General features: G+C 31.8%; 2 protein-coding genes and 1 non-coding gene across 6 annotated transcripts; 2 read left to right on the top strand and 1 right to left on the bottom strand.

Moving 5' to 3' along the window:
* The first annotated feature begins 20 nt into the window (after positions 1-20).
* On the top strand, positions 21-105 carry TRNAM-CAU (transfer RNA methionine (anticodon CAU)). The gene is given in 2 exon segments: positions 21-58; positions 70-105. It is a non-coding gene; the product is annotated as a tRNA-Met (tRNA).
* Positions 106-6,001: 5,896 nt separating this feature from the next.
* LOC120077603 (uncharacterized) lies at positions 6,002-8,307 on the top strand. Its single transcript, XM_039031539.2, has 3 exons — positions 6,002-6,378; positions 6,619-6,707; positions 6,819-8,307. Exons 1-3 carry the CDS (start codon positions 6,286-6,288, stop codon positions 7,927-7,929), a joined length of 1,293 nt encoding a protein of 430 aa, XP_038887467.1. The 5' UTR covers positions 6,002-6,285; the 3' UTR covers positions 7,930-8,307.
* Positions 8,308-9,476: 1,169 nt separating this feature from the next.
* On the bottom strand, positions 9,477-14,531 carry LOC120077982 (phosphate starvation response 1). Of its 4 annotated transcripts, none has more exons than XM_039032130.2 (8): positions 14,321-14,531; positions 12,860-13,639; positions 12,553-12,757; positions 12,388-12,464; positions 12,124-12,163; positions 11,838-11,892; positions 11,186-11,255; positions 9,477-10,160 (listed from the first exon to the last, which is right to left on the bottom strand). In XM_039032130.2, exons 2-8 carry the CDS (start codon positions 13,529-13,531, stop codon positions 9,831-9,833), a joined length of 1,449 nt encoding a protein of 482 aa, XP_038888058.1. In that variant the 5' UTR covers positions 13,532-13,639; positions 14,321-14,531; the 3' UTR covers positions 9,477-9,830. The 4 variants fall into 4 exon arrangements, with proteins under 4 accessions (XP_038888058.1, XP_038888060.1, XP_038888059.1 ...); XM_039032132.2 differs by having other exon boundaries at positions 12,553-12,718; positions 14,321-14,528; XM_039032131.2 differs by having other exon boundaries at positions 14,207-14,333.
* Positions 14,532-15,701: the final 1,170 nt, after the last annotated feature.

Genomic DNA, 15,701 nt, shown 5'->3' with positions numbered 1-15,701 from the left:
TAATTTCGATGTCATCAAATGGGGTGGTGGCGCAGTTGGCTAGCGCGTAGGTCTCATAGCTTCCGAGATATCCTGAGGTCGAGAGTTCGAGCCTCTCTCACCCCATTCTTTTTCTTTCTCTCTCTCTTTTTAAATGATATTATTATTATATATATTTTACCCTTTTAAATTATATTGATTATATTAATTTTCATTCGGCCTAACAGATTTGAGAATTGAGGAATGTGTCTATTTAGTTTTTATAATTCATTTTGTTTAAAATTAAGTGTAATAATTTTAAATGGTAAAACTACTAAAAAAAATATATATATAAATATTTTTAAGTATAATAAAATATCATCCCGACACTAAAATAATTCTTAAATTAAAGCTTTGAAAGTTTTTTTTTTTTTAAATTGAACTTTATAAATATGTCAATATATTAGACTTTTAATTTTGTGTCAAAATATTTTTGTAAAATCAACCATTTTTTAAAATAAACTTATCCTATATATATGTATAATTTTCCTATTTAAGGTTTTTCTAGTTAAGTTACAAATTTCCTTCACTTTGTATCCATTTGGTCTTTGTTATCTCTATTGTTCTTTCTTTCTTTTTTCTTTTTCTTTTTTTTTTCTCCTTATTACAAGTTTAATTTTTTAATTTTAGCTTTTATTTTTAAACTTTTGAAAGTGTTTAATAAATTTCTAAACTTTTAATTTGATGTCAATATGTCTTTGGAATATTCAAAATTTTTAATAACGAATTTACCCCATAACTGTTTAACTTTAAAAAATTTTATTTTTTAGGTTGAATTACAAATTTCGTCATTTAATTGTGAGATTTGTGTCTATTTGATCCTTAAATTTTTTAAAATGTCTACAGATTTCCAAATTTTTTATTTTGTGTCATTAGGTCTATAAAATTTTCATATTTTCAAGATTTAATTGACATATTAGATATAAAATTGGTTTTTCTGTTTGCTGGTTCTCTAAACCTTCAAATTTGAGTTTAGTAGATCCATGCATTTTTAAAAAATTCAAAAGTCAAATGACTATATTTTTTATTTTAAAAATTTAGAGACTAATTAGATACAACATAAATTCAAAGTTAAAGAACTAAGTTTGAAATTTAACCTGTTTTTTCATCTTAATTACCAAACTATTTGCACTAGGTTATTCTTCAAACTTGTAAGGTTACATCTAGCTTTCTAAAATTTTAATTTTATATTCAATAGGTTTTTTAGTTCTAAAAAGTAGAAATTGTCTTATAAATATTTGATCTTGTACTATATTTTTATACGCAAAAAGTAATGTTTATAAATTTATTAGACGATAAAACCAATTTTATGATTAATAGATCAATTGATTTAAATATTTTCAAATATTTTAGAGACTTATTACCTATAAAATTGAAAGTATAGATCTTATTGGATAGAAATTTGAAAGTTTAAAATTAAACTTATAATTTAGATCTCGTTTGATAATCATTTCGTTTTTTGCTTTTAGTGTTTTAAAATTAAGTCTCTAAAAATTCATTTCGCTTGTAAATTTATTGCTTTGTTTGTATACTCCTTATCATTGTTTGAAAAATCAAATCAAACCTTGAAAACTAAGATCTCATTTGATAATCATTTAGTTTTTTTTTTTATTTTTTTGTCCTTAAAAATTAAGCTATAGATATTATTTTCATCTCCAAATTTATTCATCTATAAGCTACTTCTTACCAATAGTTTTAAAAACCAAGCCAACTTTTGAAAACAATAAGAACTAGCTTCTTAAAAACTTGTATTTACTTTTGGAATTTGGTTAAGAATTCAACCTTTGTACTTAAATATGTAAATTATGGTAAGAAATTAAGAGGAAATATGCTTAATTTTCAAAAATAAAAAACAAAAAAGAAATGTTTATCAAACGGGCCTAAAAAATAGTTTTTAAAAATTTATTTTTATTTTTGAAATTTGGCTAATAATTTAATCATTTACCTAATAAAAATGCAAGCCCACTTAAGAAATTGAAAAAAAAACATACTTAATCTTAGCCTTTTTCTTCCCTACTGCAAATTTTTTTAATTATTATCAATTATTATTATTATTTTGTCTTTTTACCCTGCACTGTTTGTTTGCTTGAACATAGAATAAATGAGGGGGAAAATGACCCCACAACGAGTTAAATGGAGGGTACAACAATTGACATATTCTTAAATTCCAAATTGATTCGCTTGTTTGAAATTCAAATGGAAAATGTCAAAATATCTTTCCAAATAAACGTTTTTTTTTTTTCTCCTACCACCATGTATGCAATCTATCCATATGAATTAAGGATGGTCATTCAAAATCAAACCATTTCTAAAAATCGGACTAAAAACTCAATAAAATTGAAAAATGCAGTTCGATCTAGTTTGAATAAATTTTGAAATCGAATTAATTCGATTTGGTTCGATTTCAATTTCGAAAACCGAATCAAACCGCTTTTAACTTATATATATATATATATATATATATATATATATATTTATTTATTTATTTATTTATTTATATAATTTTAAAAAATAAAACCGAATTTAAAACCGAACCATTTTTAATTTAAAGAACAAAATCGAAATTAAGATCGAACTGAACCGAACTGTTTTTAATTTTAAAAAATATAACATAGATTTTTTAAAAAAATGTCAAAACCGAATTTGAAACTGAATCAAACTGCATAGGTGCAATTTGATTCAATTCGATTTGAACCAATAAACCGGTTCGGTTCGGTTCGATTTTACATATTAGAAAGTTCGGTTTGGTTCAATTTGACAACCAAACCGAACCGAACCGAACCGTTTTCATTCCTAATATGAAAACAAGTTAAATTATAATAGAATTTTAGTGAGCACAACTCGTTCAGTAAAGGTATACATCATTGATTAAGGAATTTGAAGTTCAAATTCATTCATTCTCACGTATCGTTGAACTAAAGGAACCAAAAATATAAACTTTGTCTTTATATAATAGACCTGATCTCTTTAATTCACATACTTGGATTGACTTATTTTTTCGAGTCAATAATTGTGGAGATGAGTGATTGACTTATAATCTTTATACATTGAATTTGGTCTTTTTAGTCCATAATAACCACATAACCAAACTCACGTTTGCTTTAGATTGACTTATATCTTGTAATTAGAGTTTACTCTTTAATCAAAATTTATAATTTGCATTGAACAAATGTAATTTCATTCACATTTTATCTATAAAATGCCATATTAACATTTCAAAAGTGTTATACTAAAAATGCATATAACAAAAAAAGAACATTAGAAATAAATACTAAAAAATAAATGTATTCAAGTTTAGATAGATTTAGATTGAAAGAAGTTTGAAAGTTTAATCTTCCATCTGAAAAATGAAAAAAAAATAAATCTAGATATATGATAAAAAAATTATAAATATTTCCTTTTTAAAGTAGGAGGGTTTTTTTTTCCCTTTAAAAATACATTTCCATTTGTTTAAATAAATTCATATATTTTTTTTTCCCAAAAGTTATAATATTACCAAGGAGGAGAAATTCACAATAAAATGTTAAACAAAATATGGTTAGGAACTATTTGTAGAGATGTCCACGAGATGGAGCGGGATTGAAGATGACTTCCTCGTTCACGACTCCGCTATCCGATTTCATTCTCCATCCTCATAAAATTTTCCATAGGAATTGGGGCAGAGATTTTCAACAAAAAATTCGCGGAGGTTGGATTTCCTACCGATTTTATTTTCACGTTTGATTAAAAAAAAAACATTTCACTTAAATCACTATTATAAAATTTGTTAGTTAAATAATTAAATTTCTCATATATAATTAAAAGGTTTGATTTTCATAATTTCTAATAGAAAAAATAAAATTTAAATATTATGACAACATATCTAAACCTCAACTTAATATATATAAATATCACAATCTCAACAATATATATATATATATAATCGAGATGGGGACGGGTGGATAATATAATCTCCTCCTTGTCCCCGTTTAGCCAACAGAAAAAAAATCCTTCCCACTCTCTCTCCCATTTCCCGCGGCGAGGTCTTGGGTTAAATAGACATTTCTAACTATTTGGTAACTTAAAAAAAAAAATCGAAAGGCAGACATGATGACACCATTCTAGATCACCAATATACCTATTTTAGAAGTCAATCTATATCCAATATTCTAACAAATTTCTACTCCAATAACAGTTTTGAAACATTTATAGAAAGTTCTATTGCAACTTTTGAAATGATGAGAGTATTTTTTTTTTTAAACAAGTACAAGTAAATACAGATTCAAAGATTTTTTTTCCGGGTTATATTCATTATTTACTTCATAAACTTTGAGATTTATGTCTATATGATTATGAGTGGTCAGAAGTGTATTAAAAGGTTCATAAACTTTCAATTGCATGCTAATAAATCATCGAACTTTTCATATCTAATACATTCTTGAAATTTTTTATTTTATTTTTATAAATTAATTTATTAATTAGATATAAGTCAATTTTTTAATCTAATGAAAATATTAGATCCTTGAATTTTGAAAAAATTGAAAGACTGAATTTATAACATTAAAAGTTCAAGAATCAAATAAAACACGAATCTAAGTTTATAATTTAATTTAATTTAAAAATGTTAATTTAATCATATTAAAGTTAAACCACTTCAAAATTGAAAGGATTAGTATTATATTAACTTTAACGACATCCTTAGGGTGGGGGGACCCACAGGCCAACAGAATCTAACGGCCGGAAATCAATCAAATATACCCAAACTCCCGCCTGAAAAGCTTCATTTCGAATTTCTTGGTATTAAATTAACATCTCGATTTTCTTCCAACATTTTTACATTTTCAAAAGTTTCAAAACAATTTTGTAAACATAAAAAAAAATAAGTAATAAAATATCAATAACGTAAACATAAACGAAAATAATAAATATGAACTTCTTTATAAATTATAAAATATTTATTTATTAATCTAATATATTTTTAAATTCTTTTGGTTTTATACTTTTCTTAAAAAAATATTAACGATATTGATATTTTATCAAATTAAAAGTTTGATAATTTCATCAACAATAACGTTTTAAATCTTGGTTCTCTCTGAATATGATATGTATTGATGAAAATATCAAAATTCACGAAACTGTCAATTAAAATATAAAAAAATTGATATTTACAAATATTTCCAAAAAAAATATATAGAAACAAAGAAGTCTTGAAAAAGAAAATTGAACTATAAACAAACACATTTTACGTTCTTTAAATGAATTAAAATATTTATTACTTATATTATATTTAAATTAGTCACATTTCGTTACTTTTTTAATGTTTCATAAATTGCTTTTTAAACATGTTAAAATATTCATTATTTATATTATATTTTTATTAGTAATATTTTTTTAATGTTACATTAATTACTTTTAAGTTAAATGGTAAACTTGATCCCTATAGTTTGAAGAGAGTTAATAATTTAATTCCTATATTTTATAATTATAATTTAGTCACTATTCTTTGATAAAACTTTCATATATAGTCTCTACGATATGGACTATTTATAAAGATTTAATCAAATCATAAGGACTATTTATGAGATTTTACCAAAACATAATGACTAAATTATAGCCTTTAAAACGATAAGGACTAAACTCTAACTTTTTAATTTTTAACCATAAGAATTAAATTGGTAATTTAGCTTTTCTTTATAGTATAACGTAAAAAGTGAATTTTTATAGAAAAATTATTTTAAATGGTAAAACTATTAAAAATATTTTAAAAAAATAGTAAAATATCATCGTTTATAATAGATAATGATATCTATACATTAATGATATATGATAGTAATCTATTATCATGTATCACTAATTTATTTTTTTATATTTGAAAAGAGTGCATAAAATTTAATAATATGACTTTTTTTTAAATTACTATTTTTCTTGGGTAACCATTTACAGGTTGTAATCACGATGGCTTCTGAGCCCTAACAGTCACTTTGATTCCATTGCTCGTTTCCCCATTGAACTTCAATTTTAAAAAAAGGAACAATTTTTCTTGACCGTTTCACTCTGCCCCACCTTCCCCCTTTCTTTCCATTACTGCAAATTCAAAGGATTCATTCTCTTTCTCTCTCATCTTCATCGGATTCTCCCTCTACCTTCATTCTCTGTAAAGGGTTTCTGAAATCATGAAAACCCATTAGCAGAATCGCCATTTCTGAGTCATCAGAGCTTTGTTCTCAGTGGCAGAGCAACCAAGAAGGAGATTCAGTTAATCTTCTTCCCTTTTCGTTTTTCTTAACCATGGGTTGTTTCATTGCTTGTTTTCGCTCATCCAGTGACGTGAACAAGCATAGGAAACAGAGACGGCGTAAAGTTTTGCCACGAGAACAAGCTGTAAGTCATCTTCTACTTTTTCGAAGCTCATGAGCTTGCTTTTTCTTTCGATGATGATTCCCTTTTGCGATGTTTTAGATTCTCACAGACTCATTCTATTTGTATCAACTTCGTTTTTGATGATTCCCCATTGTATGAACTTGTTTGGTTTCTCGAAGTTTTCTTGCCAAACAGAGCTCTATTAAGTGAAAACCTGAAATCCCATTTGAAATTGAGATTGATGTTTGAATTTTACTGTAGGCTAATGCTGTCTCCCAGCTTGTTCAGGTCTCACCATCAACTGTAGACAGTGCTTCTGATAGATCTATTAGTCCGATTCTGAAAGCTCGGTGAGCATTAAACAAGAAATTAATCCATCCCCCCATCTCCCTGTTTTATTTGAGCATAGGTCTTTCTTTCTAGTGTTGGGTTGGTTCTCAAGTTTTGGGTTTTGTGTGTAGGGATAGGCCTGAGGAGCAACTGAACCTGAGTACTAGAAAGAGAGTAACATTTGATTCCAATGTAAAGACATATGAACTCGATGATGTTGAAGCTGAAGCTGAAGCTGATGCTTTTCTTGAAAAAGATAGTAACAAGAAGGAGGAGAAGGACCTAGCTGAAATATCTCAATCCCAGTGCAAATCATACTCTGAAGAGGGCTCCACAGTTTCAAGCGTTTCGTCTTACCCTCCCAATCATAGGTATCAGAATTGTAGAGATAGTGATGATGAAGATGAATTGGATTATGCTGATAGTGATCTTGATCATGATCATGTTGACACTGATGAAGATGGTGATGATGAGAACGATTATGATGTTGTTGAGGATGAAGAGTATGACAATTACTATGATGATGAAGATGGAATCAGAGAATCAAGTGAGAAAAATTCTGCTGATCAAGTGTTTGCTGATGAGGTCGATAGCTGTTTGTCGGTATGCGGGTGTCCTGGAAAGACCGAACCTCAAAATGGGGTGAGACGAACTGCTCGAGATAGGAATGCTTGTGTTCATTCTGTGTTGAAGCCTGTGGAAAATATCTCACAATGGAAGGCAGTTAAAATTAAGGATAAACATCGGTCGAATCCTCCTCCTTGTAAAGAGAATTTGGCACTGAGTGGAGCTCCTAGGCGTTCTTTTGGGACAGAGCCAAGTTTTAAGAAATCCTCTTTTGGTCATAAGTCAAAAACTTGCCAACCTACAAGCTCAGATCAAGAGATAGCTGTTGATGCCAGCCTTTCGAACTGGTTGAGTTCATCAGAAGTTACACCTCCAAGCAAGACTAGCACAGGCATTTCAGTTCTTCCAACACCAGAGTCACAAGGATCAAACTCACCTAAAAGCCAAGAAGATAGACCAATTTTGGGAGCCTTAACTATGGAGGAGCTCAAACAGTTTTCAACTACACCTTCTCCAAGACAATCACCAAATAGAAGCGCCGACAATATGCCAATCATTGGGACTGTTGGCACATATTGGAGTCACTCTGGCTCTGTTGAGGATTCGGGACCAGCCTCCTCTTTCAAAAGAGTGTCAAATTCCAGCAGCAACTACAGAGAAATGTGTGTGAAATAAGAGTGATACGATGCCGAGTTCTGATTGATGTTGTGGAAGAACGAAACCAGTTTGTGATGGGTGACAGTGCCTTTGATGTTGTTGATAAATGAGGTTTGAATTCGAGGGGTGATAATGTCATTGATGATGATAAATCGAGGTTCGAGTTTGAAGAAACGAATGAATGCAAGCTTTTACCAACTTACACAACACCATTGTATGATAGATAAGTTTGTGAGATACCTGTGTGGAGAGGAGTTAGTTGTATTGGTGTGTGTCCATTACATTTATTTCATTGTTTTGTGAATTTGAATTGATTTCTGTAATATTCATTTGTTCGATTGGAGTTAATGCATTCGTTTTCCTGTCATATATATATATATATAATCTTTTTCCTTATCTACATTCCTTTCCTACTGGCTGTTTTAAGGGATCCATTGATGAAATATTATGGATGATTTGATGATGTGTCAAACATGTTCAATTAACCTGTGATGATAAAAAATAAAGTTGCCCCCTGGTGGTGGGTCTTGAGATATTTGGTGAAATATTTCTAAAAATTCATTCAAAGTTCAAGCCCTTGGGTGGAATACTGAATAACTTGAAATCATTTGAGATGAGCAAACCTTCTATTAAGATCAATTGGTAAAGAGTGGGGAAACTAATTAAGTCCCCCCGGACACTGGGATGTGTAATGAAGCATCACAGCTTTATCAAGAAAGGGGTAAGCCTCCGTTATCAAATCGGCTGTTCTTTGATCAGCTGCTATGGAAAGTGGTTAACTCATTTGCTAATCTTTTGGTTTATGAAAAATAAGCTTATAGACACTTTTCATTTATCGGTCTTTTTTTTTGTTATCTACTTTTTGAAAGTTTTTAGAATCTCCACCAAACTTTAGAAACTAAATGAAAAACCGTTGTTATTTTTGAAATTTGACTAATAACTCAAATGTTTCGTTAGAAAAAATTAAAACCATAATAAGAAATGTGTGAAAAACACAACTTAAAAAACAAAAAATAAATCAAAATGATCCTCAATTGGGGTATTGAAAATTGAATTTTTGTTCCATCAATACATTTTAAAATCTCTAATTCTTTAGGGGATGTTTGGAATAATGAGTTGAGTTATAAAGTCTGGAGTTAATATGTTGGAGTTAGGAAGTCTATATTTGGAGTATAGAATTATAAGACCGAGTTCAAATGTGCAAACTTCAATAATATTTACTATTGATGTTGAGTTATTCAATACCAACTTATGAAGACACCCCAAAGAACCAGTTTGAAATGACTTTTTAAGTGCTTGAAAAAATGTTCAAGTCCAAAAGAAAATTTTATTTAATTATTATTATTTTAATCCATGAGTGTCTAGGCCAATTTACGCGCAACTCAACCCATGACCTCGTAACTCTTAATCAAAGGAATGTTTCCTTATCTACCAATAGGCTAATCCATGATGATTAAGTACAAAAGAAAATATTTTTAAGCACTTTAAAAAGCCATCCCAAACCTTTTAAAAAAGGGAAAAAAATTCAAATATACGTTAAAAATATTTCCTTGGCACTTAGAAAGTCATTCCAAAAGATATCTTGAATTATTAGAAATAGATTTTGTAAAATTACACAAATGGGGACAGAAAATTCTTACAGAGCACCCTTTAACACTTGCATATTGAAAGCAACTCAGCGCTAAAGTTGCTACTGAGTGTACAATTTCCATATACAAGAGAATAATGTTACCAAAACTTGAATAGCGTTATTGCTTGCTTATAAACTAGAATGTGACATCATATATATCTAATGCCTATGTGATTCTCAAAGCCAAAACCAAGGACTACTCTTTCCGCAAGCTACAATGGGATTTGAAGATTCAGTATTTTCTTTGGACAATACAAAAGACAGACACAATGCAGAAAACATAGCCTACTCATTCTGTCCTTTGGCGCTTGGATAGCTGGGAACCAGATTCAGAAACATCAGCCTCACGATTTTCCGGGACATCCTTATGAGGAGCTACTAGCTTCTCGTCTACTTTGTCAGTAGCCTTTCCAGATATTGAGTCAGCTTCAGATGGATCGGTGCGGACTGTGCGATTTTCCACCTGGGAAGTTTCCAGCACTGTATCTGAGAATGGAGAATCCTCCAAAGTGGATGCCGATGACTTTGTCAGGTTATTGCTCGACTTGCATTGTTTTTCAAACATCATCTGAAGGTATTTCCCTTGTTCTTCTATTCTTAACTGTAAATTTCGTTGGATCTGTCAAAAAGTGAACAAGAAAGGAATTAGTTCATGGATCATTAAATATCAAATGGAGGGATGGGGTACTTAAGGGACCAAATGTTGGGACGAACGTATTCATTAGAACTCAAGGATACAATTGTATAATCTATAGAATATATCTTGTTCAAGAAACATTGTAGGACTAATGCATTCACGTCCACATGCACAAACACATCCCTTCTTCCAGCATTCATCAAACACAACAGGCTGTTTGCAGCATTGAACTGGTTATTATAGTCTGTAGGTTATAGTAATATATATTTGAGGTGCAAAATATTTTAGTTTGGGCTCTAATATTTTGTGTTTGAGGGTGCAGACTATATACAAATGAAGAGAGATGATGGTCACAAAATATTAAACACCGTCGACAAAGAAGGTTTTCAAATAGTTCAACTGTAGTTAAGTGTGAGTTATAATAATTGGGAACTTTAACTATCATAATGGGAGACCCAAACATTGAGTGGGCTATGATAACTCACTCCACCCGAGGCAAGTTGGGACCCAGATGGTTTCATAAAGGAATGACCAATGCATAAGCTCTCCATCTCTCTAGGCTCTTATGTGTTATTGACATTGTTCCTAGACCATCAAAAGCATATACCAATCTTTCATAATTTATAAAGCTGAGACGTATTTCATGATTGGCTAGAGCAACTTATCATAAAGGACAGGATTCAGCGAGCAATTTCACCTATCAAAATAAAATCATCTCTCTCATAATTTGCTGGATACTTTCTTTCATAGCTTAAAGTCTCATGACCTCCCTAGCATACTTCATAACTGTAGAGGCTACCACATGATTCCACCACATTAAACAGGGTAAGATTAAAAGTTCTTTTAACATCATCAATAAAAAGTTCCAACAAACTTCTGACTTCTTGCGACTGAACTCAATGTAGTTTTAACAGAATTATTACTATGGCAATCCTTGGGTCACACTTTCGTGGAAAGGATTTTACTCAACTCATCGGCAGAATTGCTTCAAAGGAATAGATACATACCTCGAGTTGTTCATGTAACCTTTTCTGAACTTCCATCTGCAAACGTAGAGCTTCTGTGATATCAATACTCCTGTCATGCAAATCCAGTTTGATGTCAAGAAAAATCACTTTATATTTGGGAAACTTTGGTTGTTTGCAAGAAAGATCATAAGTACAGAAGGCCACAGGTTATGTTGGTTTTCAAAACAATGTTCTGAAAAATAATTTCAAACCAAATGTACCCTAAAAGTATTCCCATGTGAACTACTGCAAATCCGCTAGTTTAAGAAATATATTAAGCGGCTTATTCAAGCATCATTCAGTATCCCCCAACAAAACAGAATTTCCTGTATTTCATTCTGAATGGTTTAATCCCCTAGAAGTAAGAAATACCCATATCCCTCAGAGTAACCTTTTGTGAGTAGTTGAAAAAAAAAACAAAGAATTGAATGAACAAGTCCAATTAAATGTGCCTTGAAACCTCAACCATCTAAACAAGTCAGACAAAATATACCTAGAAATCTCAACCAACTTGAACAAACCAGTCCAAATAAAAATGACTAGAAATCTCAAACTGATAATGCAACCAGCCTTTATGCCATACTTGAAAAATCAAACCGCACAGCTTCAGTTTTCCAAAAAGAAAGAAAAAGAAAAAAAACAAGCAACTTACGTTTTGAGATCGAGAGATGAAATATCCTCAAGCGGGGTAGTGCTTTTCTCCATTCCTGCAGATAAAATGAAAATTCATGCAATTTTCGTTCCAAAATGTCAAATGTAATCAAATAATATGAGCCATCATGATCTAATTATTGTACTTAATTACAGGGGTAAAAACTTGCATGCATAAAAAAATTGGATTTTGATTTTTCTTCCTCAGGAAAAGTGATGTTTATAATTGAAAGATGAAGGACACAAAGAATTAACATAAGTTAGATATCGAAAAGTATTTTCTATACCTTTTGTTGATTCTGGTTGGTATCTAGCCGTTCTATATTTCTGCAAGCAAGAAGCAATTTAGCCAATTGCATAAGTATCTAATATACAAACACACAAATGCATATTTTTTTTATTACCCAAAAAATGTTTGAACATCTGCACACAGTGCAGGGGTGGGACCATGCATCTGCAACTGTCTTTGTGTAGACTACACCTAATGAATGTCTGAATTCCTTTTATTTTTTATTTTTTACAATTACAAGTTCATGTACAAATAAATATACCTGCAAGTGGCTCTTAACATGATAGATTGTCAAACCCTCAACTTGCATAAGCTTCAGAACAGCCTTCGGAGTTGCTCCTGACAGTTGAAAATAGTAAGCCCATTAGCTACAATAATCATTTTCAGAGTCGGGACGTGAAACAGGTAGTGTTAAGGTAATACACACTTTCACTACCACCGAGTTTGTTTACAGCCTCTACAAATGCATCATGAAGTTCTGGTGTCCATCGCATTCGTGGCTTAGAGGGAGCTCCATTTGAAGGAGTTGAGGTGGGAATCATAGGAATTTCCCCAGAAGAAGGAAGCTGGTTTTGAACTTGAGATTGCTGCACCTGCATTTTTATTGATGGTTTAGATGCTCGGTGCTCCATCTGAGGAATAAACATGACCAATGCATTCATATTTCCCTATTAGAAGTATCAATCCAGTAAATGGACATAACAAAATAAATAGTATCGTGCAAGCACTCCAACCTTTGGTTCCAAATCTGCAACATTGGCATCCACTAGAAGGTCACTCCAATTAGAAGTCAATGAATCATCAGTTATTAATCTATCCGTCCATTCTTGCCAATCATTTTCTTTACTAAAATCATCTGATACCATAAGAGAGCTGCAACTAATGTTTTCTACATGACTATTGCCAACAGGGTTATTATTTTCAGGAACCTCCAGAAAACCTGGCAGTGCATCTGAACACCACGAATTGGCATTTTCACCCGGAGGATGGTTTGTTGATGAAAGGAGTTCTGAGTGAGAATGGAACAGTGCACCATTAGCTGATGACTCGGGAATGAATGGTGCATCAGATTGGTTTTCATACAACGAAACAGACGAGTAATGGAGATCTGTTGAAAACCCTGGAGAAGATGAAAATATATGGCCAACCACTCCACTGCTTGAGTGTATATGACTGGAATGAACAAGTGGCCTTGATACCAGCTCACGTTCCATTGAAACCTGTTGAGAATCTGGCAACTTAGGATATACCTCCTCCAAAGAAGTAGGCAGCAGCACTCTTAATGATTTAGATATTTCTTTATTTACTCCTGCACTACTATGCTGCCTTGCATTTGAACTTGGAATCGATAAGGCAGGACTTGCCTCAATTTTCATCCTTGTATCAAAGGAAGGAACAAATTTCATCTATTTGTGGCAGTAATTTAAGTTCCACATGGCAATCCATCATATTGTAGCACATAACTGACCCCTTAATTTATCTCAGTAGTTACAGCTTATCTCTAAGCCCAATATCTAGAAATGGAAAGATGGAAAGAAAAAACATCAATTTCATATCTCTAAAAGGAAAAATAATTTCAGAGAAACAAAATTAATGAACAAAAGCATATACAAGTCATCACAAATTAAGAGGGTTTGCACTGTTCTAAATGATACAAGACCCATCAATCACCAAAGTTTAGATGATTGGATTTGGAGCTAATTTCCAAAAACCTAACAATTTAATTACTGACAAAAGCAAAAACAACTTTTTTCCCTAGATTAATTCAGTTAAACCCTTCCCAAAATACTCATCAAATACCATTTTCTGAGTTTCTTACCATCAACTGGCATCAAATCAAACCAGCATCAAAGCTCTTGCAATTATAAATTTATAATCATTTAAAAACAAAATTTCTACAGTTTCAACTCCAGTATAACACATACACCAGCCAAATTAATAAGAATTTAAAAGAAAAAAAAGTGGAATATCAAACCCTGGAGACTAATTATTGAAAGCAATGATAAAGTAGCTGAAAAAACTGAGTTCAACAACACATTGTTAAAACAAATTAACAACAAAAGAATCAGATAAGAACATACAATTGAGCAGCCAAATGGGTAATAGTTGAATCCCAAAACAAGTAACAATCAGCAGCAAATGGAAATTAAATTATATATCTAACTAATCAAATGGATAAACAAGAAAATTCTTACCCAAAAGGCACACAGAAAGCCTCTAGAAACGAGAAGAAGAAGCAAAAAAGAAAAATAAAAGGAACCCTTTGAAGAAAAAGACTGGGGAATAGAATCCGAAAACCCACAAAATGATTCGGCGGTGAGAAATTGGAGGATGAAGTTCTTGGGTCACAGGCGGGTGATTTAAATATGTCACCGGCACAGCCGATGAAGGCAACGGTGAGGTGACGGCCGTGATGGTTCCGCTTTGTCATCATTTGCACTTCTGTAATGTACGGAGCTAAATTATCGCACGCGCTCACATTGGCGCGTGATTGCAGTCGAATAATATGACCAATGGTTTGTACAGTGAAGGTTTATGATTGGCTGTGAAGGACAAAAATGAAAGGATGCGAGTGGGAGTGTTTTAATGTTGTCATTTTTCTGCTCTGTCCTAGTGGCCAATACGACTCGTTGAAATAATAATAATAATAAATGTTTCTTTTTCCTGAAAAAAAAAAACTAATAAAAAAATGTTTTATCTTTTAGGTTTTTCCCGAATGAGCATACAACTTTCCAAATTTATAATCTCAAACTTTAAATTTAGGGTTTTTGCCCAATAGTAACTTGGTCTCGACACGAACTGATATTATTAACGATTATGGGAATTGGAATTCGGACCTCGAAATATTTTTATCCCAATGATGCAGAGTCTATTCTTAGTGGTCCTTGTCGGGAGTACGGAGGAGCAGATGAGATTATTTAGGGCTTAGATCCCAAAGGTTGTTTCTCTGTTAATAGCGCATATTCCTTAACAATGAGCTTAGACACAATGCTTCATGTCTTTGGCTCTGACTTCCTAAAAAATATGACTTTCTGGAAGTCTGTATGGAGACTGGGAGTGCTTTCGAGGGTTAAGCTTGCGGTGTGAAAGTCTATCTCAAACTCTCTACCCACCCTCAATAACATTGTCAAAAGAGGAATTGTTACTAACCTCCTTTATTCTTTTTGCAGAAAATTTGTTGAATCTTCAAGTCATGTGTTGTGGGGTGTAAATTTACTAAAAGTGTTTGACTCTCTTTCTTTCCTTCCTTATTTGGTTTACTGTCTTGTTTCAGGGAATGCTGGAGCTTGACGAACTGCTGGAGCTCGACGGACTGCTGGACCGGGGTAATGAAAGAGCTTAAGAGGTCGAATCGAGATCTCATTGCCATCATTATGTGAGGTGTGTGGAATTACATAAATATTTTAAATTTGAGCGATAAGCCTCCAACGCGCAATGTTTTGCTGGATAGGATCTCTTTGCATGTGGAGGAGTCGCTGGGGGTAGTCTCGACAAGTAGTCCTCAATGAGGAGGGAGATTCCGATGAGTTATGTGTTGTGGGTTTCGCCGGCTGATGGGTTTTAGAAGATCAACAC

This window comes from Benincasa hispida, chromosome 5 (genome assembly GCF_027475165.1).
Source record: "Benincasa hispida cultivar pf3 chromosome 5, pf3_genome.v1.1, whole genome shotgun sequence".
NCBI lineage: Eukaryota > Viridiplantae > Streptophyta > Magnoliopsida > Cucurbitales > Cucurbitaceae > Benincasa > Benincasa hispida.
This window is presented reverse-complemented; position numbering and strand designations above follow the sequence as displayed.

Coding starts and splice junctions, on each gene's coding strand:
- LOC120077603 (XM_039031539.2), top strand. CDS start 6,286: ATGGGTTGTTTCATTGCTTGTTTTCGCTCATCCAGTGACGTGAACAAG. Junction 6,379..6,618: donor TTTTGCCACGAGAACAAGCT/GTAAGTCATCTT, acceptor ATTTTACTGTAG/GCTAATGCTGTCTCCCAGCT. Junction 6,708..6,818: donor AGTCCGATTCTGAAAGCTCG/GTGAGCATTAAA, acceptor TTTTGTGTGTAG/GGATAGGCCTGAGGAGCAAC.
- LOC120077982 (XM_039032130.2), bottom strand. CDS start 13,531: ATGAAATTTGTTCCTTCCTTTGATACAAGGATGAAAATTGAGGCAAGT. Junction 11,893..12,123: donor CCAACCAGAATCAACAAAAG/GTATAGAAAATA, acceptor TTTTATCTGCAG/GAATGGAGAAAAGCACTACC. Junction 11,256..11,837: donor TCATCTCTCGATCTCAAAAC/GTAAGTTGCTTG, acceptor TTTGCATGACAG/GAGTATTGATATCACAGAAG.